Source organism: Eulemur rufifrons, chromosome 15, assembly GCF_041146395.1.
Source record: "Eulemur rufifrons isolate Redbay chromosome 15, OSU_ERuf_1, whole genome shotgun sequence".
NCBI classification, from domain to species: domain Eukaryota; kingdom Metazoa; phylum Chordata; class Mammalia; order Primates; family Lemuridae; genus Eulemur; species Eulemur rufifrons.
In genome coordinates, this window is record NC_090997.1 from 88855421 (window position 1) to 88882041 (window position 26621).

The window sequence follows — 26621 nt, forward strand, 5'->3', positions numbered from 1 at the left end:
GCAGCGGGCCCCCGCCACTTTATCCTCGCTGCCCGCACCCGGGGCCCCTGTCCAGCCCCGCGGGGCGACTTCTCCCTTTCTGCCCTCGGGCTGACGATCCTGGGTGGGGCGCCCCAGGGCCGCGCGGAGCCGGCCAGACGCCCCGCGCCTCCGGGACGGCCGCACCTGAGCCCCCAGCTCCGGCCCAGGCGCGGCGCCGGAAGCGCAGGCGGATCGCGCAGGCCCTGGGAGAGCAGCCTGAGCCCGCGGGGGGTGCAGGGGGGAACCAGAGCCACCAAGGGGGTGACCAAGTCCCGCCTCGCGCCAGCCGGGGCGAGGACCTGGGAATCGCACCCCTCCACCCGCAGCCCCACCCGGACCCCGAGCACCCTAACACCAGCTAACAGGCAGCCCCGGCGTGCTCAGCCTCTCGCCCTAACTCTCCTCAACTTCTCTGGGAGGAGGAACGTGCCGCCCGCCCCCTCGCCCACAGGAGCGGAACTTGAACTCCGCCGCGCCCGGGGTCCACCTTGCGCCGCCCTGAGCGCGGGCGGGAGTCCCTGATGATCTGTCCAGAAAGGGCGTGAAGCGGGGCCGGCGCGGTGCTCGGCCCGGGCGCCAGGGGTCCCCGTGGTGGAGCCCGCAGCAGCAGAGCCGCGGAGAGTGGGAGAATGACCGTGCGGCCTCGGGGGACCTCAGCGCAGTAATGTCAACATGTAAGTCTCACCTTTCAGTTCAGAATTCCTTTACATCTTTATCCGTACCCGCCCCCCACCCCCAACTCAATGATTTTGTAAGAACTTCAAGAGCATGGACGGAATAAACCGGTTTGTCTTCAGTTTGCCCCTCGGGGCACAGAATGAATATTGCCAAACTGAGCTGTGACATGTGTGTGCGGCTTCCTTCTCTCTCTCTCTCTCTCTCTCTCTCTTTTCCTCCAGAGAGGTAAACCTCACATTTGGGCGGCGTAAAGCATAATAAAAAGGGCAGGGCTTCAAGAATGGGGAAAACGTGTTTTCGATTCAAATTAAACAAGGAGTAAGCGGCCCCGTTCCTCAGTCCAGGGGCCTTAGCCCTGCCAAGAAAGCGCTTTTCGCTCTCCGGGATCAACACCTGGGGGCTTGGAAGGTACTGGTATGCCGAGAAAATGTTGACTTTACACATTGTCTCCATTGACTATAGAAGTTATTCTTGGATCTTTGGGATATTTGATTTTTTTTTTTTTAAGCGCGCAGAAAATGTTCTCAGTGTACTTTGTAGATTACAAAGTAATTAAGGTATATGCCATTTTACGTTCTAGGGTCTGTGAGGGGACTTCTATAGCATTATATGGGGGGGGTTGGAGCGCTGAAACGGTTAGAGAAACCTAAAAGTTTTGCTTCTATGGAGTTGTCTTCTAAATGGTGAGGTGCCTCTGAGGGACCCCTCGGAAGGGCCGCCAAGCACTGCCTGGCCTTCCAGAATGGAAAAAGGAAGAGTGGACTCACAGGGGCCAAGCTTATTTTTGTGGCCAACTGAGAAGTTACTTTTTCTTGTAACATGTAATTTTCCTTCTGGTGTTTTATTTAATCTTGGGCAGACACCCTGACAGACATTTTACCCACTTCCACTGACTAATGTACAAGATTTTCTAGAAATTGATTATCAGTTCCCCTTCCCCGACTCTTGGATCCTTATTTGTCTTCTCATGAATTTTCTTTCAGTTTAATACCTGGACAAACGCCTCCCCCTTAGTTAGGCCCCGTCTTTCCCTCTCCATCCTCCTCTTCCTCACCCTGCAACACACATTTTTGAAACAGGAGAAAGAGTAGTACACGCAAACCCAGCACTCTGCAGCTCTGTCCCTTGTAGCGTGCAGTGTAATTAGAGATGAACGACTTATTTTTGCTAAAACTGCACGTGAAATAATGAAAGAATTCCACACCTGCGAGTTTTAAAGGTTTATTTATGCCAGTGGAATCAGCAAGGTAAAACTTGAAAGAATTTATTTTGGAATACAGCCAACAATTTCATATAAGGCTTGTTCTTATATATAGTTGACACATTTCGAATGAATATGAGTTTGTTTTCAACTTCAGTTTTTCTTAAAAATATTGTAAGGATTTTAAACAGCAGATATTTGTCCAGATTCCTTTCAGCTTTCCTAGATATTTAGATCTTATAAGAAAAAAGCATGTGACACCAAAAAATATGAATATCAGTTTTAAAAATAAAAGATGTGAAACTGATCAACAGGTAATGTAAAAGTATCCTGATTATGAAGTTGTTATATAGTCCATTTGAATTCCTCGTGATTAAAAAATCATGTCACTATAGTGTAAAGCATGAATATTAAATCATATAGAAAATAGGATTTTGTACCTTGATTTGAGGTTTTTTAATTAAGCTATTTTGACTGAAAGCTTTTTCATTTCTTACCAGATTGTAACTATTTTCTTTTCCATTTTAACATTTACAATTCATATGGAATGGTTTAAGATGTTCTGATTCCTTTTAAATGTTGGTATATTAGGATGTATGTAAAGAATATCAAAATTTCCAAGATACATATTCCTACTATCTTGTTGAAAAATGTTAGTGGGGAACATAAACTATATTATTTTTTAAATTTGAAGAGATATAAATACACAAACTATTTAAGTGTATTTTCTGCCTACTTCTTGTGGAGAAAGAACATTTGTATATTGTTCTGAAATTATAGACTATATAAATATATTTGATAATTGTAGTGACTGCATATTTTTCATACCCTAAGAAATTTAGTAGAGTTAGTAAGACTTACATTCATTGGTCTCAAACTGCATGAAGCTACTGTTCCATTTATGGCTTATATAAATTACATGACATTGTGCTTTTCCAATGTGAATGGTGAATGAGGCTATTGTCTGTTGGCTTATGGGAAATATTAGAATCCTGTAGTTTTACAGCCTAACTGGACATGTCACTCTGATTTCTGGAAATAATGATTTGAAAGAGAATCAGTTTATATATTAAAAATAAACTAACAAATGCTTCCGTAAACCTGACCATTTTTCTAACTGCCCATATATCTTACAGAGTTTACAATTCTGATGGGATGATTAAAACTTTCTACAGACTATTCAGAATTTAGACTAAATAGAAAAAGACTTTGTTCAATGTGTGTGATATGTATGGGCAAAAACTATATCTTACAATTTTCATTTCTAATTGGATGACATTATTACATTATCTACATTGGAGGACATTGTGGTGCATGCTCGTTGAGTGGGGCAATACCATTTAAAGGATATATCAATAACAACTAAAAATGCCAGTACAGCTTCAATGTGGCTGTCTGAGTATCATCTTTCTTTCTTTCATAAGCATTACTCAAAATGGAATTTTTTGAAATGCCTTAAAAAACTTCAAGATTCATTTCTTTAAAACAGAGCAAATATGAAAAGGGCTTAACATATTTAATATAGTATTGGTTAAAAATCACAAATCAGTAAGAAAAAATGTTTATCTTGTAATACAAAACTATACAAATGACTTGAACATGTCAATCCAAATAATGGAAATCTAAAAGAGACTCTACTTCTATCAAAATGGTAATGATTAAAGCAATAATACTCAACAGTGATGAGTCATGAACTAAAAACACTGATACGCTTTAGTGTAAATGTGTGTGCGTTTAACTTTTTTAGAAATAATTTTAAATCTACTGGAAGTTTGCGAGAATAAAAATAATAACAAAGAATGTCTGTTTACCCTTTACGCGGAATCACCTATTATAAATACTGACTCCATTTGTTTTATCATTCCCTTTACTCCTTCCCCACCACCCCTGCCGTACACACGTACACACAGAGATACTTTTTCACTGAACCATCTGAGAATAATTGTGTACATGAGGACTTCAGGGGTTAATTTTTTAATTGAAATTTTAGAGATATTCATTCAAATACAGTTGAAGACAAATGCAGAGAGATCCAGAGCACCATTTACCTGTTTCTCCCAATGTAGTATTTTGCAAAACTATAGTACAATATTGATAGAATCTACCTCTCTTTTTCAGATTTCCCGAGTTTTACATGCACTCATTTGTGTGTATGTGTATGTGTAATTCTCAAGGTTGACTTTTAATCTGACCTGTGGTACAAGCCAGTTAAGAGTGTTACTGGTCAAATAAGGTTTAAGGTTTGTGCAGATTTGAAGACTAAATCAGCCCTTTAAAATGAGGGTGAACCCAACTTCATGAAAGAACTTAAATTGAGTAATAGGGTAGCACTTTCTTTTCAGTAAATAGCTTTGACTCAGGAACATGATCTTTACCCAGAAAAAGAAATACTATTATGAGCAGACTTGAATAAACCAAATTACCATTCTTTTTACATGAAAGAATTAAGGTATTCTTCTCTGCCACTCCCCAAACCCCTTTATGAAAAGATTTGCCATAGAAACAGAGTTGGGAGATGGAGAAGGAAGTTAATTCTAACTATTGTTAGTATTGATAGAGTTAGTACTATATCAATTTCTCTACTAATTTCAAAATGTCTTCACTAATTTCTCTAAATTGTGACTTTTGGGGAAACCACTAGGAGTAGAGAGATGGAAAATGGCAGTTTTTAAGATTATTTCAGTGACGCATTTGGAAAAAATCACATCTATAAAGGATCATATCCACATTTAAAACAATTCCTATAAAAGGGTTACATTCTTCCTGAAACAGGACTCAAGCAAATTTTATTTTGTAGCTTATATAGATTGAAAAGAGGAACAACTTTGCGATGAGGTAGCTTGTTCCTCAGGAAGGACAGCTGGGTTGGAAACCAGGTGACGTAAAGGGTCTTTGGCTCTGCCACTGCTGATTATGTGATCTTGGCCAAGTAGTTTAGTATCTTAGTTTTTTCACCTGTGAGATGATAGGTTTTCCTGCATAATTTTTAGATTCCTTCCAGATATAGAAGTCTATGACTCTCTTTTACTTAAAAATGTCCCTGTTCTCATCAAGAGAACTTTGAGGCCATAATCAAAATGGTGCGAGACTGTACTTTTTTTTTTTTTTTTTTTTTTGTAGTTCCTATTTAGAACCCTAGTAACCCTGTTTGGGATTTTCCATTCTTGTGAGAAAGTTGTTTAAATCTCAGGGATGTGTCTTTGCTAAGTAATCCCCTGAGAAGACACACAGTGCTTTCCTTCCTCTGTTCTATTCTTACTTTATTTGTTTCTGTTTGTTCTTCAGTAAACAGTAAAGTGGATGAAAGTTGGCATATCATATGGTTCATGTTTGGTTATAAGTGCCTGCCTTGTCCTGGGTTCCTTTTCCATCTGAAGTGATAGAGTCTTGAGACCTAGAATGTTTCAGGCCATGGTTGGTCATCATTTGCACCTAGCTTTGGTAAACAACTTCAGGATTGAAAATGGAATCCCTAAATGTTGAAACCTTTTATAGCAAAGGAGAAGTTGCATGAGCACATTAGAATAAAACAGTATTGAGTGTAACCAAGTGGATGAGCATGAATCACTATTATGTAGAGGTTACAAGAATTTAAGAGAGGATCATTATTCACATATTGATAAAGGGGAATTGTCATATGCCAAAAAGATTAAGAAGCTGGGAGTTCTCTTGGACTGATACTTCCTTTCTGTTAATATCTTTATAGCTGGCAGCCAGATTTGATTGGTCTGCCCCGTTATTTTTCTGGACCTCAGTTTCCACCTTTGTGAAATGAGGAGATTAGATTAGACTTCATCTTTGGTCCTTGGAGCGCTAAACTTCTTTGAATGTAGAATTGTGTTTTTGTTTTAGAAGCATACTCATTCATCCAGCATCAACAAGAAATAGGCACATTCTTCCAAATAAGTGAATTTTCTATGTGACAGAAGTTTGTCATCTAGCATTTTAAAGACCTCTACTAAGTGCCATGCCCTGGTATCTCGAGTTCTTTTTGGTGGATAATATCCTATTTACAGAAGAGGAAGTAGGCTCAGAGTTTAAATACTTGCCCCACAAACCACACAGCTAATAGAGGATTCAGAATGTAAATCAGTGCCATTCCAGAGTCCATGTCCATTAACATTACTTACTTACTAACTGAAACATACTTCTGATTATCAGTAACTTCTTTTCATATCAAATATTTTAGATGGATATATTTAAAAGTATATACAACAAACCTTCCATACAAGAAATACTCTTCACGTCTTAAGCTTTTCCTTGTTTAGAATTTCCATCAGGAGAACTGCATGATGCAAGAACTTCTAATTTGGTGAATACAAAAATATGGTATGAGTTTCAGACACTACTTAAAATTTCTGTCTTCATAGAAGACAGAAATAACCAATTTCATTTCTGTTCCCAGGTGATCCCAGAAGTGGCTGTAAAGTCAATTAATTAGTGTTGACATACAAGATTGATCCTATTATCCGTTCTTGATCCTATTTCCTTTGATTTTCACTCTGGACAGAATAACCATGCTATATGAGAATGCCTAGGATGACAGTAACAATAATAATAGCTAATATTTATTGAGTACTTGCTGAGTGTTAGGCCCTGTTCTTAAAAGACATTATCTTAATCATCCTCAGCAACTTTATGGACTAGTTACATTGCTGTTCCTTATTTTATAGGTGCGAAATAGGAGGCACAAGGTGATCAGATATACTTTTCATAGTAACCCATGAGTAGCAAACAAGGTCTATCTGACACTAATACTTGTTCTGTTTGCCACAACATGGTCTCTTACAGTAAAAGAAAGATTCAAAATGCAGGCTTGAGGCCAGTGTAGGAATTACTTGATTTCTAATTTTGTTCATTCAAGTATTTCTCTCTCTTCCTGCTTTTCTGTTTAGTATTACACATTTTACCCAGGTAAGCAACCTTCAGGCTTTAAGGAAGTTATTACTGGGACCCTAAAGTATCTTACTAGTTGCTCTTCTTTTTAGAAATGACTCTGAGTTACTACTTATAGGCAAAGTAATTCTCTCTTTGGAGATTTTAAGATCTCCTGGAGATTTCTTTTTGTTATTTACCTACCTTCCTGCCTCCTGACTCTCCTGGTCACCAGTCCATTTATGGTCCCTTTTGGTGACTGACTTTTATAATTACTTCCCCCTTTGCTAGCTTGCCTCTGTTGATGGTGCTGACTCAATGCAATGTATCATACCATTGTTTTGAGCCAATATAATATGTATGTTCCTTTCTAAATCATTATTAAATATGACTTTCAGTTTAAAGATGAGACAATCGTGCAGAAAGGATTATATGAGAGTTTTCAAAGTACCCACCCTTCTAATGTCATTTACTAGTTTCTGTAATACTTGGTGTTTCCTAGCCATTTAAAAACATTGATAGCTATTTTCATATATAAGGAATTTAATATTTTTAGAATGTTAATGCTTCAATGTTTCATTTTAGGGGAAAGAAGAGAGCTTATGCAATTTGGTTTTATTTTAAATATTTCCATTTTGTTAAGGAAAACATTTCCTTAAAGTCTAAATTTCTGGGAGATTATAGGGAAGGTTGCTATAAACATCTTCCTGCTACCTAGATGGGCATGTGTCTGGTGAAGCTCAAGCTGAAATTGCTTTATTTTTTAATAAATGATTTTTAAAAGTTGTTTGAATATTTACCCATCTTTGTGCAGAAATCACCTATTATATTAAATATATATTCTGATAAGGAAGGTGCCACCAAGTGGCAAATACAATGTGTGGATTTTTTTTCTTTTGCTGATTAGTTTGAAGGAGGTGATTAGATCATCATCTTTTAAGTTCCTTCTTTATTTGGAAGCAAGGCTGACAAAGGTTTCTATTTTCCAATCCATGCTGGAAACCTACACTTTTCCATTATTTGTCATAATTTGCTTTACTGAATGTTGAGTGTCCTTATTGCTACTTTCTTTCATTGTAGGATGTTTCATTCAGGTCGAATGTGGAGCTGCCATTGGAAATGGAAGCCAAGTCCTCTCCTGTTCTTACTTACTTTATATATCATAAGTGTTCCTCACTCAGGTAAGACTCTTCCTCTTTCAAACCCCAAATTTCATTATGATCCCATTGTCTGCAGTATAAGTGTGCTACTTACTCAAGTAACCTGATCTTTATTTGTTGCCATTTTTTATCGTTTCTGTCCCTATAGGGTTTTTTTTCCCTATGATCTGTCTATCCTCTCTGAATTCTGCGTGAGTGCTCTTACTTTGATCATTGTTTTATTTTCTAATGAGTTTATTTCTTTAATCTTTGTTGTCTTTCTTCTAGTTCTATTTATTTATTTAGTCCATATTGAGTGATGAGATAACTACATAAATGCTCTTAAAAAAGCGCTAGCTGTTTCCTACACTATTGAATAAATATACAGCACTTCTCCTTTCAAGTTTTCATATAGTTATTTATGGAAAGTACAAACTCTGCTATTTTCATTCATTCGGATTTTATTAGCATGTTGCAATATGAAATAGGAATTGGAAATTAAGTTTTTTGATTATGTAGTTAATTTAGTTTACCTGATATAAAAAAGTTAATTGTAATTATAGTATTTTTGGAATTAAAATATCCATTTTTTTGTAATTACCTTTTTTTCCTGAACTTTGAAATAAGAGCCTTTTGATTGTTGAAAACAAAATTTTCTAGAATCAGCTAATTATGTGAACAAGCCAATCAGAGGCTGGGGAATATAAATGATAGTTAAAAGTAAACCATTTCATTATCTGCTTTTGTCGCTGAACAAACTCATTTCTTTTAAGTCCATTCTGTTTTACTCTTTGTTTTCTCTTGGTGTGTATTTTTCTTTAGAGTAAAACCAAAATGTCAAGAAAATCATTATTCTTGAAGTCTTACGTATTTATTACTTGGAATTTAATCAAGATTTATAAATTTCATATTTATAATGTATTATGAATAATACATTTAAAGAATCATGGAAATAGATTATCTGCTAAAATTGCTTGTTCTTGGATCAAGAAATTCAACTTGTATTTAATATGTAAACACTTTTTTCCAAGCCACCAAGTATTTTAGGGGTTTCAGCTACTTACTTGGAAAATCCCTGGCACTTATTTAATGCCTGCAAAACAAAACTGATCTTTGAGTGAATTTTTGTGTGTATTTGTTAGACTTTCATTATAAAGTCATTCTTTCTATTACTAAATCATTGCCAGAAAGAAGAAACAAGCTTGTAAAGAGATCAGAAAATTGGATTTTATGATGGACAGTGTTGAACTATTTCTTAACTTCCAAAAGTGGTTTTCCCAGAACCAATTTTGTGATGTAAGATAAATTATGAGATTAAAATTAGTTGAGGTCTATTTACTTTCATTTTTGTTAGGTCATGCATTTGTATATCTTTATACAAAATTCTTCTTCAAAGCACCTCAAATTTGGACTTTTTATTTTAGATGTCAACATTTTAATTAATATGTGCACATTCCTGAATTTTAATCATCTGAGTAAATGAAATGAAACACATATTTTTAGGCTAATTGAAAGGAATCAACTGGGTTTGGACGAGGCTGCGGTAATAGAAGCACCTAGGGTGCAAAATTTAAGGAGGCATTCATTCTCAGATTTGTGGGAATCAAAGTATTACTGCTAAATTTTTTAAGTTACTCTCTCACACAAGATTTTCTTGTTCATCCATTTATTTATTTAAATTTCAAAGTATTACAGGGGTACAAATATTTTTGGTTATATGGATCACTTTTGTAATGCTTGAGTCATGGTTATAAGTGTGCCCATCACCCAGATAGTGTTCATTGTACCCATTAAGTAGGTTATTGCCCATCCCCTCCTCCCCTCACCCCCCTGCTGGATTTCTGTTGAGTTTTACTTCCCTCTATGAGCGTGTATGCTCATCGGTTAGTTCCAATTTAATAGAGAGTACCTGTCATGTTTATTTCTCCATTGGATAACTGAATAATGGTCTCTAGTTTCATCCAAATTGTTGCAAAAGGCATTGAGTCATTCTTCTTCATGGCTGAAGAATACCATATATATTCTGTGGTATACATATAACACATTTTGTTAGTCTGCTCATGAATTGATGGGCACTTGGGTCAATTCCACATCTTTACAATTGTGAATTGTGCTGCAATAAACATTCGAGTGCAAGTGTTTTTTTGATAAAATGACTTCTTTTCCTTTGGGTAAATACCCAGTAGTGGGATTCCCAGATCAAATGGTAGGTCTACTTTTAGTTCTTTGCAGTATCTCCATACTGTTTTCCATAGAGGTTGTACTATTAATAATTTCCGCTCCCACCGACAATGTAGAAACATTCCTTTCTCTCTGCATCCACACCAGCATCTATTATTTTTGAACTTTTTAATAAAAGCCATTGTAACAGGGGTAAGGTGATACCTCATTGTGGTTTTAATTTGCATTTCTCTGATGATTAGTGATGTTGAGTATTTTTTCACATATTTATTGGCCATTTATCTATCTTTTGAAAAGCTTCTGTTCATGTTTTTGCCCACTCTTTGATGTGGTCATTTGATTTTCTTCTTGCAATTTGCTTGAGTTCTTTGTAGATTCTGGTTATTATCCCTTTATTAGATGTATAGCTTGTGAATATTTTCTCCCATTCTGTAGGATGTTTGTTTGCTCTGTTGATTATTTCCTTGGCTGCGCAAAAACTTTTTAATTTAATCAAGTCCCATTCATTTATTTTTGTTGTTGCTGTGATTGCCATTGCGGTCATCTTCATAAATTCTTTGCCTAGGCCGATATTTAGAAGAGTTTTTCTAACATTTTTTTCTAGTATTCTTATGGTTTCATGCTTTACATTTAAGTGTTTTATCCATCTTGAATTAATTTTTGTGAGTGGTGAGAGATATGGAGCCCATTTCATTCTTCTGCATGTGGCTATCCAATTTTCCCAGCACCATTGATTGAATACGGATTCTTTTCCCCAGTGTATATTGTTGTCTGCTTTGTCAAAGATCAGAAGAAACGTATCTCAAATTATAAAAGCCGTATATCACAAATCCACAGCCAACATTATACTGAGTGGGGAAAAGCTGAAAACACTAAGAACTGGAACAGGACAAGGATGCCCATTGTCACCATGTCTATTCAACATAGTGCTGGAAGTCCTAGCCAGAGCAATCAGACAAAAGAAAGAAATTCAGGATATCTAAATTGGGAAAGAGGAGGTCAAACTATCACTTTTTGCTGATGATATGATCTTATAGCTAGAAAACCCAAAGATTCCACCAACAGACTCCTGGAATTGATAAATTCAGCAATGTCTCAGGGTATAAAATCAATGCACATAAATCAGTAACATTCCTGTACATCAATAATGGTCAAGCAAAGAGTAAATTAGAGACTGAATACCATTTAATAGCTAAAAAAGAAAATAAAATACCTGGGAATATATTTAACCAAGGAGGTAAAAGATCTCTACAAAGAGAACTACAAACAGTGAAGAAAGAAATCACAGATGATACAAACAAATGGAAAAACATATCTTGCTCATGGATGGGTAGAATGAAGGTTTGTAATGGGCAGTATTACAAAAGTGGGTTGAATTGTGTGTATATGATTGTGTAAGATTATATAAACATATTGAAAGAACATGGAATGATTCACACCAGAATTCTAAAATGGGTTATCTTAGAGGTACACTTTGGAGAAAGAGGGGGGACAACAGTGGAAATACACCTCTGAATTTTTTGCCTTGTTACAATGAGCATGTGTTACTTTAGTAATCTGAAAAAAAAATCCTGATGAACTTCATAAGGTGTTTTTTTTCTTTTTTTAAAAAAACTCATATTTAAAAAGTGACCAGAGAAGTTGTTGAAGTGTATGAATATTTAAATTTTTTGTTAGTCACTTAATTGTTACTTTGGCTCTTTCTTCACTTGACAAGAATCTCTAAAAGGTGTTTTGAGTAATAACCGCTTTTTATGTGGCGTGACACTCCATGACTCTGAAGATGAATGATATCTCAAGCAGACAGAGGGTTATGGCTTCAAGTAGAGTGGGAAACAAACAGCCAAGAGCCAATAAATTCCTAAGCAACCAGAAGCCTGTTTCCACACATAGTCTTAGTCATGAGTACTGAGGGAGGAGCCTCCTTTCTCTCCTAAAAAATCAATGATATCAGCAGATTGTTTCAAAGTGGAGTGTTATTCTGATATCTATGAGACATCAACAGCTAAAAGGGGAAATGTTTCTGAAAGTATAATTTGGCCTGAATTGTGTACTTTCTAACCTAGAGCACATCATAGTTCTGGAAGGCAGGTGATTGGGTAGAAAGAATCTTGTACTTTTTTGTGTTAATTTTTCCCATGATCATAGAATGAGCAATTATTGGCTAGCATCAATTACATTGCAACCTGTATTTAAGTGTTAAATGGGCATATTTAACATATCATTATATTTGATCAAAAGGCTTTTAAATGTCTGTAAAAGTAATCCTTTCTTAAATCTGCAAAATTTTTTTTTTTTTTTTTAGCCATTTGAGTATTAATGTGTGCTTAAAATTACTAAATGTATCTTATAGGTCAAACATAAGGCTCTAACTGTGCAAACTATTTTGCATATGATGATAAGTGTGTGTGTGTGTTTCAGTCAAGGTGAAAGTGTTACAAATTAGCATCTGAAGCTTTCAGCTAAAAAGCTGTGTTCCCGTTCCAGACCTGAGATTAAAAGGAGGCAATGTGATTCAATAAATAAAACCTAGAAAGTTTTATGTAGATGTTTCTCTGAGGCATCTTTCTCGGTAATTTCCTCATGTACCTTTGGATCATTTGATTTCAAATGTAGTTATATATGAAACTCCACATAAGGGGGTCGTAAAGTCAATTACATGACTACAGAATGGAAATGACTTACCTTGACACCACAGTGACAGTCTCAAATGCCTAACAGGGCCACTAATGAAACAGACACCATTTAGACGATATGAGGAAGAGGGGGATTTCAACATAGAGTGCTGCTTTTCACTGGTCAGATCACACTTGTCTCCAGGAATGGCTGTCAGAATTTAGAATTGATGGACATAGACTATCTAGACCAGGCTGACCAGGGTGGTAATGTGTCCCTAGCAGTCTGAGGGCTGTTTCAGAGCAGTCTCTGTCTACATTGAGTATGTGAAACCTCTCTGAGTATGGGCTGCAGCGTGGGGCTCCATTCCTTTGTGTCCACCATAACATTGTTGCTTTTGTGTATCAATTTTTTTAAAGTAAAAATCTCACTGAATTAAAAAAAAACTGATTTAGAGAAATGGCATAGTCACTGTAAAGTAGTGAAGTCAGTAGGAAGATAACTGGTCTTTAGATATTTAAAGAGTGGTCATTTGAAAATGATAACAGACTTATTCCAGATGTCTCAAAGAGCAGAGCTAGGACCAGTGAGTGGCCACTGTAAGTACAGAATGACTCTGCTAGTGATTGGTTGCCAAAAATAAAACCGGCTGTCCTTCACATTCCCTATCACTGGCAATCGGGACACAAAGGAATCTCAGTATTGAAAGGAGTGTGTACTGGAAACCTTGAAGGCTTTAATCATGGAATATGTGTGTGTGTGTTTTATACAGTCTGTTTTTTTTTTTTTTTAACATGCACATAGTTTAATTGTTTTACCTTAAAAGTTTCACCTGTGTGCATTTCCTTTCAATTTTAGCAGCTATTTTTTATATTGAACTAGAACTAGAGATTGGGCAGGTAACTTTCTTGGGCAAGATAAACCTGGAAACTCTAGACTTTAATAGGGCATATCAATTCTGAGACTTTAGCAGGTAGAGTATTTTCCACCACTTTTAAATGACTAATTCTCTAAAGGGTTTCTTTTCTTTTCCTTTTTTTTTTTTTTTTGTTTGGAGGCAAGTTCTCGCTCTGTTGCCCAGGCTAGAGTGCAGTGGTGTCATCATAGCTCACTGCAGCCTCAAACTCCTGGGCTCAAGCCATTTTCCAGCCTCAGCCTACTGAGTAGCTGGGACTACCGATGTGCACCACCATGCCCAACTATGTTTTCTTTTTTTTTTACTTTTTGTAGAGACAGAGTCTGGGTGTGTTGCTCAGGCTGGTCTTGAACTCCTGGCTTCAAGCGATCCTCCCACCTCCACCTCCCAAAGTGCTGGAAGTGCTGGGAACCACCACGCCTAGCAAAGACATTTCTTTTTATTTTCAACAAGTAGAATATGTGCTTTTTGGCACTGTTCTTGTTAAAGTTGCAATATCATAGTGTTCAGTAAGTAAAGAATGTGGAAAAGAACAAAATGGAGATGAACCAGAGAGAAAGAAAACCAAAAGTATTCCAGACTTAATGAGTAAATACATTTTACAGGGTGGGACAGCAGGGGGAGGAAGGTTTGGAGGTTAGATGAGAAAAGTATATTAATCCTACAATGAACATGAAGTCACATACATATCTTTTCCCCTCCATTGAACTAAGACGATTAAACATCTGAAAAGAAAACAAGGTCAGTTGCCAGCACATGGGTGGTAGCTGTCACCAGTTCAGGTTAACCTTCTTAACCATCTACCAAGAAAATATACTCAGGAATAAGGGAGCCCAATGGGGCCATGTTATTACCATATTTTTATGATTAAGACTAATTTATCTTGATTTTTTTTAAAAAGTTAAAAATATTTGCAAACAATCTTCAGAATGAGATCCTTTCTCAGAAAAATAGTTTGAATTATGATGAATTTCATATCAAAATATCTTGGTTTATGGTCATTCCTAAACCTGCTTCGCCTTAAACTTGTGGTTTAGAAATGATATGCTTTTTAAAATATTACAAAATTTCTGCAATAAATCAACTGTTGGGAATAAAAAAATATGCCTCCCTCTAATACATTCTCCTCCAAGTTTGGTGCTGCCAGTTTAGATAAAAGAGAGAAAGTGCACTAGAGCCCAGAAGATGGATTGTATCCACCCATTTACAAATCAGGCTCTTTCTTCTCATTAATTATAAGATTAATCGGTACTGTTGGTTTAGGGAAAGCTATAAGAATGAGTGAATGCTCATAATTTTTGCAGATCCCCAACAGAACAATCTCTTTAGAAGATTTTTTACTTGGTCAAAAGTTTAGATTAAAGACTATTATTGAAGTAAAATACGGATCTGGAAAAGGAAACACTCTGGGAATATTAATCACCTTTTTTATACACATTCACAGTTCTTTTATTCTATGTCTTAAATATATGTTCAGAAATAAGGTATTACGTACAACTGATACTGGCCTCTGTTGAGTGTAAGTGATAGTTTTGAGGGATTACTGGCTTCATTGAACAGAATTTTAAGACAGAGAATGAGAGTTTCTGATGACTGGTTTCAGTAGCTCCAATAATGGTGCTATGGGGGCTAGACGTTTATAGATAATTTGCCTCGCTCTTGGGAGTTGTTTGTTTGTTTTAAAGAAGGTGAACTCCAAGTATGCACACTAAGATTATGGAAATATTCCCCCATCCCCCTTTTTCAAATTCTCTTAATCAGACTGTGATGATCAATTGTGTCCTGGTTGGCTTTTTGGAGGTCAATATTAGTATTTTATTTGGACTACTAATCTTCATCTTTTATTTGGACTACTCAGCTCATGACCACAAAATTTCTGTTTCAGTACTGCTGAAGACCTAATATTTCACTAAACCATAGGGTTTGTGGTTTTTCTCTCAGAGCCTTTGCTAAATTGACATAGGGTTTTCTTCTTCCAGTTCAGTAAGCCCTGATGCTTTTAGTTCGTTTGGTTAGGACTCTCCTTCTCATCATCTGCCTTGCTTACATGTCTTCCACACACATGCATTAGAGAGGACTGTTCTTTTATTAAACATTTCAAAAGAAAGTTCTCTCTGAACTTTAAGCCATTTCTTATATTTAAGGTGGTGTCCATTTGCAAACGTGATACTACTGATTTTGCCACCACAGAAGATGTGTTCAGGAAATGTGTAGTGAAAGAATTATAATAAATTGCTTTCCAAGCTGTCCTACTGAGACTTTGCATTTCCCGTAGCAGGATGAGTCTAGCTGATCAGAGAGTTAAACATTCTTAATCAGAGCCTCCCTGTTTCCTCACTATTATTAAAGTATTTTCAACATTTATGAGAGTATTATAGTACTTAAAGGAGTTACAGGGAACATAAAGTTAATATTCTGTTCTTAGACTTATTTAAAAGCTAAGGGCTATGCCATAATATCATAATATATGAGCATCGTGTGTGTGCATGTATGTGTGTATATATGTGTGCATGTGTGTATGTGTATGTATATATCTCAGGCTCTTTTTAAAGTCCCGGTTATGCAAAGCTATTATAAATCATATTCCTTAATGTTAAGAAGTTTTGGATGGGGAGACTGACACAAGAAAAATGTAGGATGCAGTGTGATATGTCATTTAGTAGAATCGCAAATATGATATCAAGTGATAACAGAAGAGATCTCAGAAGAATTCTTACAGAGTAGGTAATGTTAAAGTTGCATCTTCTAGCAGGGTGATGAATAAAATATTTTAAAACTGGTATGGCTTTGTCTTTGACCATTTGAACAGATTTTCCTGCTGTAAGATTGAATGACAAGTTGTGATACTGATGCAGCCATTGGAGTAGTGGGTGGGCCCTGATGATACCAGAAAATGAGAAGATGGTGAATGGGTAGGGGAATGGAGAGGGTGAGCTAGGCAGAGAAAGGGGCAAGGGCAAGGACAAATGCACAGATGCACTGAAAATGACTTTTCAGTCATGGAGCATGTGTACTTCATGTTACTAGACTAACGGGTAAGGAATGAGGCTAGACAGGTAAGTGGGAGGCCGGACTGGAGGATGTCATGCTGAATGAGGACTTCCAGCCCAGCAGGGAGATAAATGTGTTACTGCTGGCTATAATTCAGTAAGATAAGTACACTCAAAGATGAATGCTGAAGGGCACAGAGGCTAAGAACTTCCCTAAGGCTGTGGTTAGGTTGCTCAGTGACAGAATCAGTTTTTGTTTATTGAATCTGCAGCTTTATGCTTTCTTTCTGTCATACTTTTGTGCTTCTGAAATGGGAGATTTAGTTTCCTCATTGGTGAACAGCATTGATATATATATCAAAAAGCTGGAGATAGTAATAGCACTTTAGGCACCCTTGATGCCTTCCCTTCCTTGCTGAGACCTGTATTTAGTAGTGACCAAGTGTTGCTGAATCTAGATCAGAAATATCTCCTTTGTCTTTTGTAACTGTTGCCTCAGAGGCTGTCATCTCCGTAGGGCATATTGTAAGAGCTCCTAAGTAATCTCCCTGCATCCAGTGTTTCTGATAAACCACAACTGGAATCATGTCACAGCCCTGAATCAGTTGCCTTGAGGGTTCTCATTGCCCACAGGATGGAGTTCATATCTTTAACTTACTTTCCAGGGTCACTACCTTTATAATGTCCTATCAAATCCCTGCCAAATAGTAGGGTATCAATTAAAAATTTAATGATGCTAGAAATTAAAGAATTTATATTGTTTTTCTTAGCAAAAATAGGATTGCCATAGATCTTTAATTATTTAAGAGAAGACATTTGTGCTTAGCCCAAGTACAATGTTGATTTTTAAAAGACTAGCTGTTTGGAAGAGGAAATTTCATAAAACTTTACCATAATTATTTGTGCCAAAAGGAGAAAGTGGTCACTCTAAATGAGTGCAACAGGCAGAATAGTTTTTAAAATAATGTTTTAAAAAAAATTTTGCTTCTTCCAAGAACTGAGCTTTTCATGGAAACACTTTTTTTGATTTAGTGCTAATCTCATCACTATTAAGATATTCATTCTTTTTTATATCCATTTTTGTTGAAAATAGAAAACAGTGATTACTCTCTTAAAATTCTTTCACCTTGGATTCTAGCAAAATCAGGCTGAGAGTGATTAGAAGTGATTATAGTGGATGGTTGATTTCTGATTTTCTGGCAGCATAGCCCAGTTGTCACCTGGTCAAAAATTAGCTTCAATTCTTATTTAGATGAATGAGGTACAGCTCTATTTGAAATACTCCAGTAAATTGAGAAAGGGATCTTATGACTTGATTTGCTATTTTCTATCTGTCTCTTTCTGTAAGTAAATATATATTAGAGTAGTAAGACATTTTCAAAAATCTTGTAAATTCAAAAGTCTTATAAATTTTAAAATATGTCTCAAGCGTTTCAAACCCTTTGACCAGTAGGTGCCTTTGGGTAACAACACATATTGATTTTTTATTACAGAATAGTTATGGTAATTAAATATTAAAGACAACCTAAATATCCAGTGGGAGGGGATTTGATAATTATGATATATTTACATTATGAAAGGTAGACGTATTCCTAACTTTCTTTTTTCAACTGTTTAGTGAAATGGGATAAAGATTAAAATGTAACTGAAAAAATCAGGACATAAAACAATGAGTAGTATGGTTCTAAATACTCTAAATAAAATAAAGCAACATAGTAACCTCCATGCTCTTAAGATTCAGCTATTTCCTTTTTCATCATATCTTTGTTTCTAACAATAAGCATGCATTGGTTTAATTATAATATAAAAATCAATGTATACTAATTGTTTTTATGATTTGGATATGGATAGGATTATAATACTCTTTGATTTTATATGTATATACCTACACATAATGTATACATACAGTGCTTACAGATTGTATGTGTGTATAAAATCTATTACTAGTGGTCAATATTTTTGCATAAGAAAACTGATTTAGATAGTGATAATCTTGCCCTGAAAACTGGAAATACCACTGTATCTGAACAAGGTTGGCTAAAATTAAAAAGATTAAAAATTACTAGTGTTGGTGAAAAGTTGTCTGGAACTTTCACATATTTCAGGAGCAAGTGTAAAACTGTATAACCACTTTCGAAAACAGCTGAATAGTTTTACAAAGTTTTATGTATACATCTATCTACACTAGGATATAATAATCATATTATTGGGTATTTAGCCAAAAGAAATGAAAACATTTGTCCACAAAAAGATTTATGCAGGAATCTTATAACATCATTATTCATAATTTCCCCAAAGTGAAAAAAAATCCAAATGTCTATCAACATGTAAAGGGATAAACAGATTTTGGTATTCATAATATAGAATATTCCTCAGCAAAAAAAAGGAATGAACTACTGATACATGCAACAGTATGAATGGGGATCTCTTAAACATGTAGAACAAAGAAAGGGACATATAGAGTATTCTGTGATTCTATTTATATGGAGTTATGGAATAGAGGCAACTAAGGTATAATAATAAAAATAAGAACAGTTGTTGCCTCCAGCGAGCAACAGTAACAGACTGGAAGGAGACACAGTAAGATACACTGTGTTGATGGAAATGTTCCAAATTTTGATTGAAATGTAATTACTCAGAGATGTACATTTATCAAAACTCATCGAAGCGGACACTTAAACTTTTGTGCATTTTATGTAAATTACACCTCAATTAAAACAATCTCATCTAATTAAAAAAATATTGGTAATAGTTTTAGGACACAATAAACAGAATTCCAATGTCCCCAGAACTATAGGGATTTTACTCACTAAATCAAGACTTAAATAACAGTTTTCTAACACACAACTTCTTTGTTATATTTGCTAAAGTATTTTTGACCAGCAGGAAAGGAATTTTTAATTTTACTCTAGTTGTATTGGTTGTATTTACTCAGATATTTTCAGTAGTTAAGAATTTTTTTGAGGGTGGAGGAAGAACCCATTTCTGCAAAGATATAAACTTTGCCTAGCTCAAGTGTAAACTTCCACCTCGCCTTTCTTTAGCCTCTACACGCATTCAAAGTTCGGGTTATTATACCTTTGCCTGGCAGCTCTTTTCCTTGGGAGCTTCTGTCCTACATTTACTAAAAACGAATGCAGCAATCAGCATATCATTTTTCTGTTAGTTATATTTTTCATACATATATTGGATTTCAGATTTTAACTAGGACTTTATGGGAGACTTATTGATATTTTTGGCTCGTGACCATTAATAAAAATTAAAGATTAAATAATGGGTGGCTCAGGAAAACTCACTCCATTTGTTGCCATCATTCTGTGCGTATTTGTCTTTTTGTTTACTTATTTTACTTTAAGAGTGGTTTATCATTTATTTACTGTAAAGTGATTTGTCCTCCTTTCACAGACTCATGATCTTTTTGAAAAACTCCACTAAATCTCTTTACAAATTTGATTGCTCAGCAAATATAAAGCATGAACCAGAAAGTAAATTTTAATCAAACACTTGAGCGTAGACTCAACACCTGGTGAGCGGCTGCTGGGGTGTTGTTTGTTCTGCCCTGCTTACTGACTTGAGAGGTTACCTGGGTAGGTAGTGAGTTGAAAGCTTCAGTCAAGACAGTCTCATTTCTGAAGGAGCACCTGCTATAACTGTGCCCCTGGACAAATGTCGCTTTTTTTTGCCTTTGAAGAGTATAATGAGAATGGGGCTATTGATGGAAGCAAAATAATAGGACCCACAATCATCAACTGTTAATATTAAGATCCCAAATGATTCATAGGTTATATAAAAAAATTCTGGATAATTTGAGGAAGTACTATATATAAATCCAAAGGTTGTAAAGTGGTATAATTTTGAAATTCAATAAGTATTACAAGAAGGTGAGGCTCAACTTTTATATCTTAAAGTTGTGGTGCTCATTCCTGAGTTTCATACAAATCTAAAATTAAGCTGATTTAGCAAATGGTTCACTATGCAGGACCTATGTTAATAGTTATATAGTCATGCACCACATAACATTTCGGTTAGTGGCAGACCCACATATACAAGTGTGGTTCCATAAGATTACAGTCACACATCGCTTAATGACAAATATACATTGAGAAATGCATCATTAGAGTGTACTTACACAAACCTAGATGACATAGCCCACTACACACCTAGGCTAAGTGTTATGGCCCATTGCTCCCAGGCCACAAACCTGTACGGTAAGTTACTGTACTGAATACTGTAGGCAATTGTAACACAATGGTAGGTATTTGTGTATGTAAACATATCTAAACATAGAAGAGGTACGGTAAAAATATGGTATTATAATATTATGGGACCGCCTTCATATATGTGGTCCATAGATGGAAACGTCATTATAGGGCATATAACTGTATACTGGAGCTGTTCTATACAGGTATACCATTTTTATCTTTTATACCAGCAGTCCCCGACCTTTTTGGCACCAGGGACTGGTTTCATGGGAGACAATTTTTCCACTGGGGTGTGAGGGGAAGGTACAGGGAAGTGGGAAGGGGAAGAGTTCAAGTGGTGCTCGCTTACCTCACCGCCTGCTGTGCGTTCAGTTCCTAAGTTTCATGGAAGACAATTTTTCCATGGGGGTGGAGGACAGGGGTGGTAGAGCAGAGGTGGAGCTCAGGCAGTGATGCACAGATGGGTTCCTAACAGGCCATGGACCAGTACCGGGCCACGGCCCAGGGGTTGGGGGCCACAGTGTTATATTGTATTTGTGCTACAGGCTGATTAAGAGAGCTTCTCATGGACCTCTGTGTAGCAATCTGAGCTCTTCTTTAAGCTTCTTTTTCCTGGTTTTAATGTATTCGTATCACCATTTTCCCTCCCTCCACACCTCTCTGAAGTCTAATCCATTGTTAAATATGGGGGCATTTCTTGTATACCTGTATTTTTTAAATGTCCTTCATTTTAATGCAGACCATCATTGCTTCTTGCCTCAGCTTTTGTAATAAGAGAAAAACTGATGCTGTTGCCTCCAGTCTTCCTCTGCAATCTAGCAATAAACTGCTTTCATATAAACATTTCTTAAAATGTAATTTGCTCAGGAACTTCGAAGAGCTTTCAGTTGCTGAAGTAAGCACAGCCTTTATGATTGACATTCAAGGTCCTTCATCATATATCCTCAACTAGTACTTTCTAAGCTGTTTCCACTACTTCCTTATACTTAATCTAAGAAATAAAAGAAATTGAAAAACATTTTTTGCCTCTGACATTTCATGGACTTCTCTGCCTCCACATCATTTCTTCAGCCTAAAACTCCTTTTCCTTTCTTTGCTACCTAATAAAGTGCTTACCCATCTCAAGACCTATCTCAATTGCTTCATCATGTAGGGAGCATTTAAAATAAGGCTAGGAAGATAAATAGTTTTTTTCTTCTTAATTTCCATCTATGTGTATACCCATGTAACCACCTTTTGGTTGGTATTTTAAAGGTAGAAATGGAGTAGCAAAAGTCTTTTCTAAATCTCCAATTTTTCTATCTCCTTTGAAATTCCATAACAATTTGTGCTTATTTTATGTTCTGTTGCCATATTTTGTTTTATAATCAATATGTTTGCCTTTTCTCTCTCACTGATTATTAGTGCCTAAAGGTAAGGGATATGTTATCTTTAATTTTATATTTGGCATAAAACCAATAGAGTAAAGGTACTGCAATAAAATGAATTAAAACATGTTATTTAAAGGGAGACATTTGTATTTAGGGTAACCCATTCACTAGGTATGATATGAAGGACAGAGAAGCTGTGTTGTAAACAAACAGAACAAGGCACAACCATGCATTTTAGCTGTCATATTGGGAGCATATTTACTTGAATGATTCAGAGTGCTGTATACCCTGGTGGCTTATTGTGCATTTCAGTCATTTTGTCTCTGTTGCTGTATACCTAAAATTAGATAGGACCTAAGAAAATCTTCCCAAGCAGTTGATAACGTAAGAACCCTGGACTTACAGACAACACGTCTAAAAGGCCATGGAATTTACTTCTTCCTGTCTTGTCTTGTCTTTTCGTTGATTGATTGATTGAGATAGAGTCTCGCTTTGTTGCCCAGGCTAGAGTGCCATGGTGTCAGCCTAGCTCACAGCAACGTCAAACTCCTGGTCTCAAGTGATCCTCCTTCTTCAACCTCCCTAGTAGCTAGCCGGGACTACACTCCTGGATAATGTATTCTGTTTTGTTTTTTTTTTCCAGTAGAGATGGGGTCTCGCTCTTGCTCAGGCTAGTCTTGAACTCCTGAGCTTCCAGAGTTTTAGGATTACAGGCGTGAGCCAACCGCTCCCGGCTTTCCTGTCTTTTCTTGACTGAACAATCCCTGTGGTGGGTTTATGCTCCAGCATATCCCTCTACTGTAGCCCACCTTCCTGCCCTTCCCATAGGAGAGAAGGAGACACACTAGAGCTTCCACCCAGCTCCACCTTCTTCCTATTCTTTACATATCCCGTGAGGCCCATAGCTTAGCAGAATCTTGGGCTGAGGCTCTAAGGTATTAAGTGGATTTGGGATTTGGGACTGCTATTAATTTTGTTTTAGCTATGTTATGAGTTGGCCTGGGATTTTAACTGAATTTTATAATGTTATTTCCATGGGAAAAAGAACTCTAAAATCTATACAACCAACTTGGAACTTATTTTTTGCAACATAATGAAACTGTACATTTTAGACTTGTGATTTTTTACTTTCTAAAGACTGAATATTTCTAAATTCATTGTATCTATGCCCTGTTCTTTAAAATTGAAATACCTGTATCCATAGCTGTATTAGATGAATTATTTAGAAACATGATATAGTGTTTCACACTTTTATTAATTTATCTGATATGTTTTCCATTTAAATAAGTACTTGTAGATAATGAGTTGATTTATTATACTAAAATTAAATATAGATGTTTGCTTTTTAAAAATAGTCCATGCTGGATTCATCCAGGAGGGTAATGTTATACTTTGACTAATTGTTGGAAGATTTACCTAAGAAAATAATTTAACAGAAGCAAATGCTTCCTATGTAAAAATGTTTACCTAATACTGTGTATGGTAGAAAAAAAATTAAAAAACACCTGAAATTTCATTAATGCAGAATAATCTTATGGATTATGCCAAAATGACTATAGTTACAATCTAAAAATACACATAGGTTTAATATGATAAACAAATTATCAACACTAAATATTAGGCATACTATGTTTGCAAATATGTAAACAGGGATGAGAGAATTAAGAATAATAGCTTTATTTTTCAAAATGTGTCTGTAAAATAATTATACTTGATTTTAAAGATGTTGCTTCTGGAACAATATACAGGCAGATTTTAAGCAGTCTGCATCAAGGCAAATTCAAAGCTTTAATTTTTGTTTCTCTGCGCTCCTTCCTAACAAAAAATGATTATTCTTGATAAGTGATTCCCAGTTGTTATGTTTCCCTTTCTGGTCATTGCTTCAAAATTGTGAATTTTCAAAACTCTCATACAAAAAGAAATGGAAATAAAAATTAGGTAGAAATGTACAAAGATAATTGGCATATCTTATTGGACCTAATTATTTACAATATACAATGTGATCAGCATTTTTCAGATTCTCGGATTTTTCTTTTTCTTTTTTGGTCTTGAATATGGTTCAAGATGAGTGTCACGCTGAATGCTGACTCCTTTTACAGAACAGAGTTGTTTTGTTCTTATGTACCCCTTGACTGTTCGCTGTTCTTTTAAATTAATGGTGCAAGAACAAACTCATTCTATGAGACTGAGATCATCTGTTATCAAAACTCCATTATTAGGTGGAGACAGAGACCTCATGGCTGAAGTGATCACAGAAGCATCTGCGGAAAGGGCCGGACAGTCATGTTGAGTGAGAGTTAAGGGTGTGTATATGTGTGTGGAGGGGGGTGAGTGGTTAGTTGGCTATGAACCCTTTTTGTAGACTTATGGGATTTGTATTAATATTTCCATACATTTGCTTTTTATTTAAAAAACTTTTCACTTTCAGAATCCTTTTTATATTAATTGACATAGATCATTCTTTCAGAAACTGATAGCATCCAGAAAAATCTTAGTACATTATTTAGTGATTCAGTATCAAATCATGGGTATTGTGAAAGTACAATTTATCATCCTGATCTGATTATGGAATATTAATTCCATCTTGCTCTAATACTTTTTTAGGGTATTTATACTTTATTAATTAAATTGTTTTCAGATGTAATGCAATTGCCAATGGGATATTATGACTTTTCCAAAAAATGTTTTAATTTTTAAAGCCTCATAAAATAAAGGATGAGGTGGATGAACCATAACTTCAACTTAAATAATGATAAACAAAAACAGAAAAAGAGGAATTTAGTTTTTTTTTTCTTTTTAAATAAGTCTTTGAGGACTAGGAGGAACTGGAAGTACCATAACAGCAACTTTCTGTGTAAAATGGAAAATTTCCTTATTCAAAATTAACAAATGGAGAGTCTGCCTTTTATATTAGGAAACATTGTTTCTCATACAGTATGAAAATCAGCTCTAATAAGAAACACATTTTAATTAATACAGACATAGTAAACTTCCGGGCTGAGCACTGTTATTTAATTTAGTTTAAAGATAAGCTACTAGATATGTGTAGGAAATATATATTATCTTTTCCATGATTGTGTAACACAAACACTCTTTTACCTACGTCCTGGTGATGAATTCTAAGAACTTCTTACCCTTGATCTTTCCTTCTATTTCTCTTTCTTTGCAAGAAGATTATGTAACCAATCTCTATTCGTCTTGTTATTCAGAAGTCAGTTTATATAAAGGGTAAACTCTTTACCAATTTTCCCACTGAATTCCCTTCCATTTCCTTCTCTAACGCTTTAGGAAATTTTTGAGTTAATAAAATATGTCTCTTATCATGACTCATTATAATGATTAATAATCATAAATGTGTTGAAACTTTATTTTTGTGAAAGAAAACAAAATTCATACATTTTGAGATAAAGTCAAACTTAATTGGAATCACAGTAATGCTACTTTATTATTTCTTGGTATATAAAATATTTTTATTTTGTAATCTAATCAGATCCTACACCACCTCCTCCCCCTACCCAACTCCTAAAAGGGAAGGGAATCATTTTTCTCATGTTACAGATGAGGGGACTGAATTTAGGAATAGTTAAGTGACAGCTGTATAGAGTAAGAACAAGAACACAGTTCAGACTCCTAGTCCCTAGTCATCATTTTTTCCATGAGGCTAGAGGTAAATGCCCAAAGGGCCCACCAGTATCAAGCAAAGACTTTGAAGATTCACATACTTCTATGTGCTTATGCTCTTCTGATTAAGTTTATTTCGTCTTGATAACCAGGAGTAGGAATATGTTTTTTAAACCTAATTTCGGTTCAGTAATTGTACTTAGCAAAATTTCTTCCACTATGTTTCAGTAATGAGTATTACCAGAGTGATGTTTTATACCAGTGATTTTTAAAGTGTGGTCTGCCTGGCCTTGGGATCCACAGTACAGTGACACCTGGGAACTTAATAGAAACGCAAATTCCTGGGTGCTATCCCGGAACTACTAGGTCAGAAAATCTGGGATGGGAGCCCAGGTTTTCAAAGGCTCTCCAAGTGATTCGGATGCAAGCTAAAGTTGGGGAATCACTGTTTTAAATTCTTAATTACCACACTTGAAATTCAGGTTAACTATAGTTTAATTTTTTTCCTAAGCTACCTAAAATGTCTCTCCAGCAGTTATAATACTTTTCTTACTATGTCTGCATCGCCGCACTGGCTGCCTGAGATGTTAGAGTGTAATGGTTCAGTATGTGGGCTCTGAAGGCAAACTATGCGTTGGAATACTGGTTTTATTACTTGTAAGTTATATAGGCTCAGGAAAAGTTACTTCTGTGTGAGAGGAGGTCATGATCCTTCCTACCTTCCAGGGTTTTTGTGGTAATGAAATAGGTGAAATGTTAGCTGTAATTGTTATTATTATTCAGCACAGTGATTTGCACAGTGAATAATGAA

General features: G+C 35.9%; 1 protein-coding gene across 2 annotated transcripts in view; it reads left to right on the top strand.

Annotated features, from left to right (window-relative positions):
* Window positions 1-281: 281 nt before the first annotated feature.
* The window catches only part of ADGRG6 (adhesion G protein-coupled receptor G6), a 132970-nt gene continuing 106630 nt past the window's right edge, over window positions 282-26621 (top strand). Inside the window, exons 1-2 of one of the 2 annotated variants that reach the window (XM_069487629.1) lie at window positions 282-695; window positions 7856-7956. In XM_069487629.1, the coding sequence (XP_069343730.1) occupies window positions 694-695; window positions 7856-7956 (103 nt within the window). In that variant the 5' untranslated portion in view covers window positions 282-693. Of the gene's footprint in view, window positions 696-1074; window positions 1108-7855; window positions 7957-26621 lie in introns of those variants that run through there. The other variant, XM_069487628.1, reaches the window with a different exon arrangement.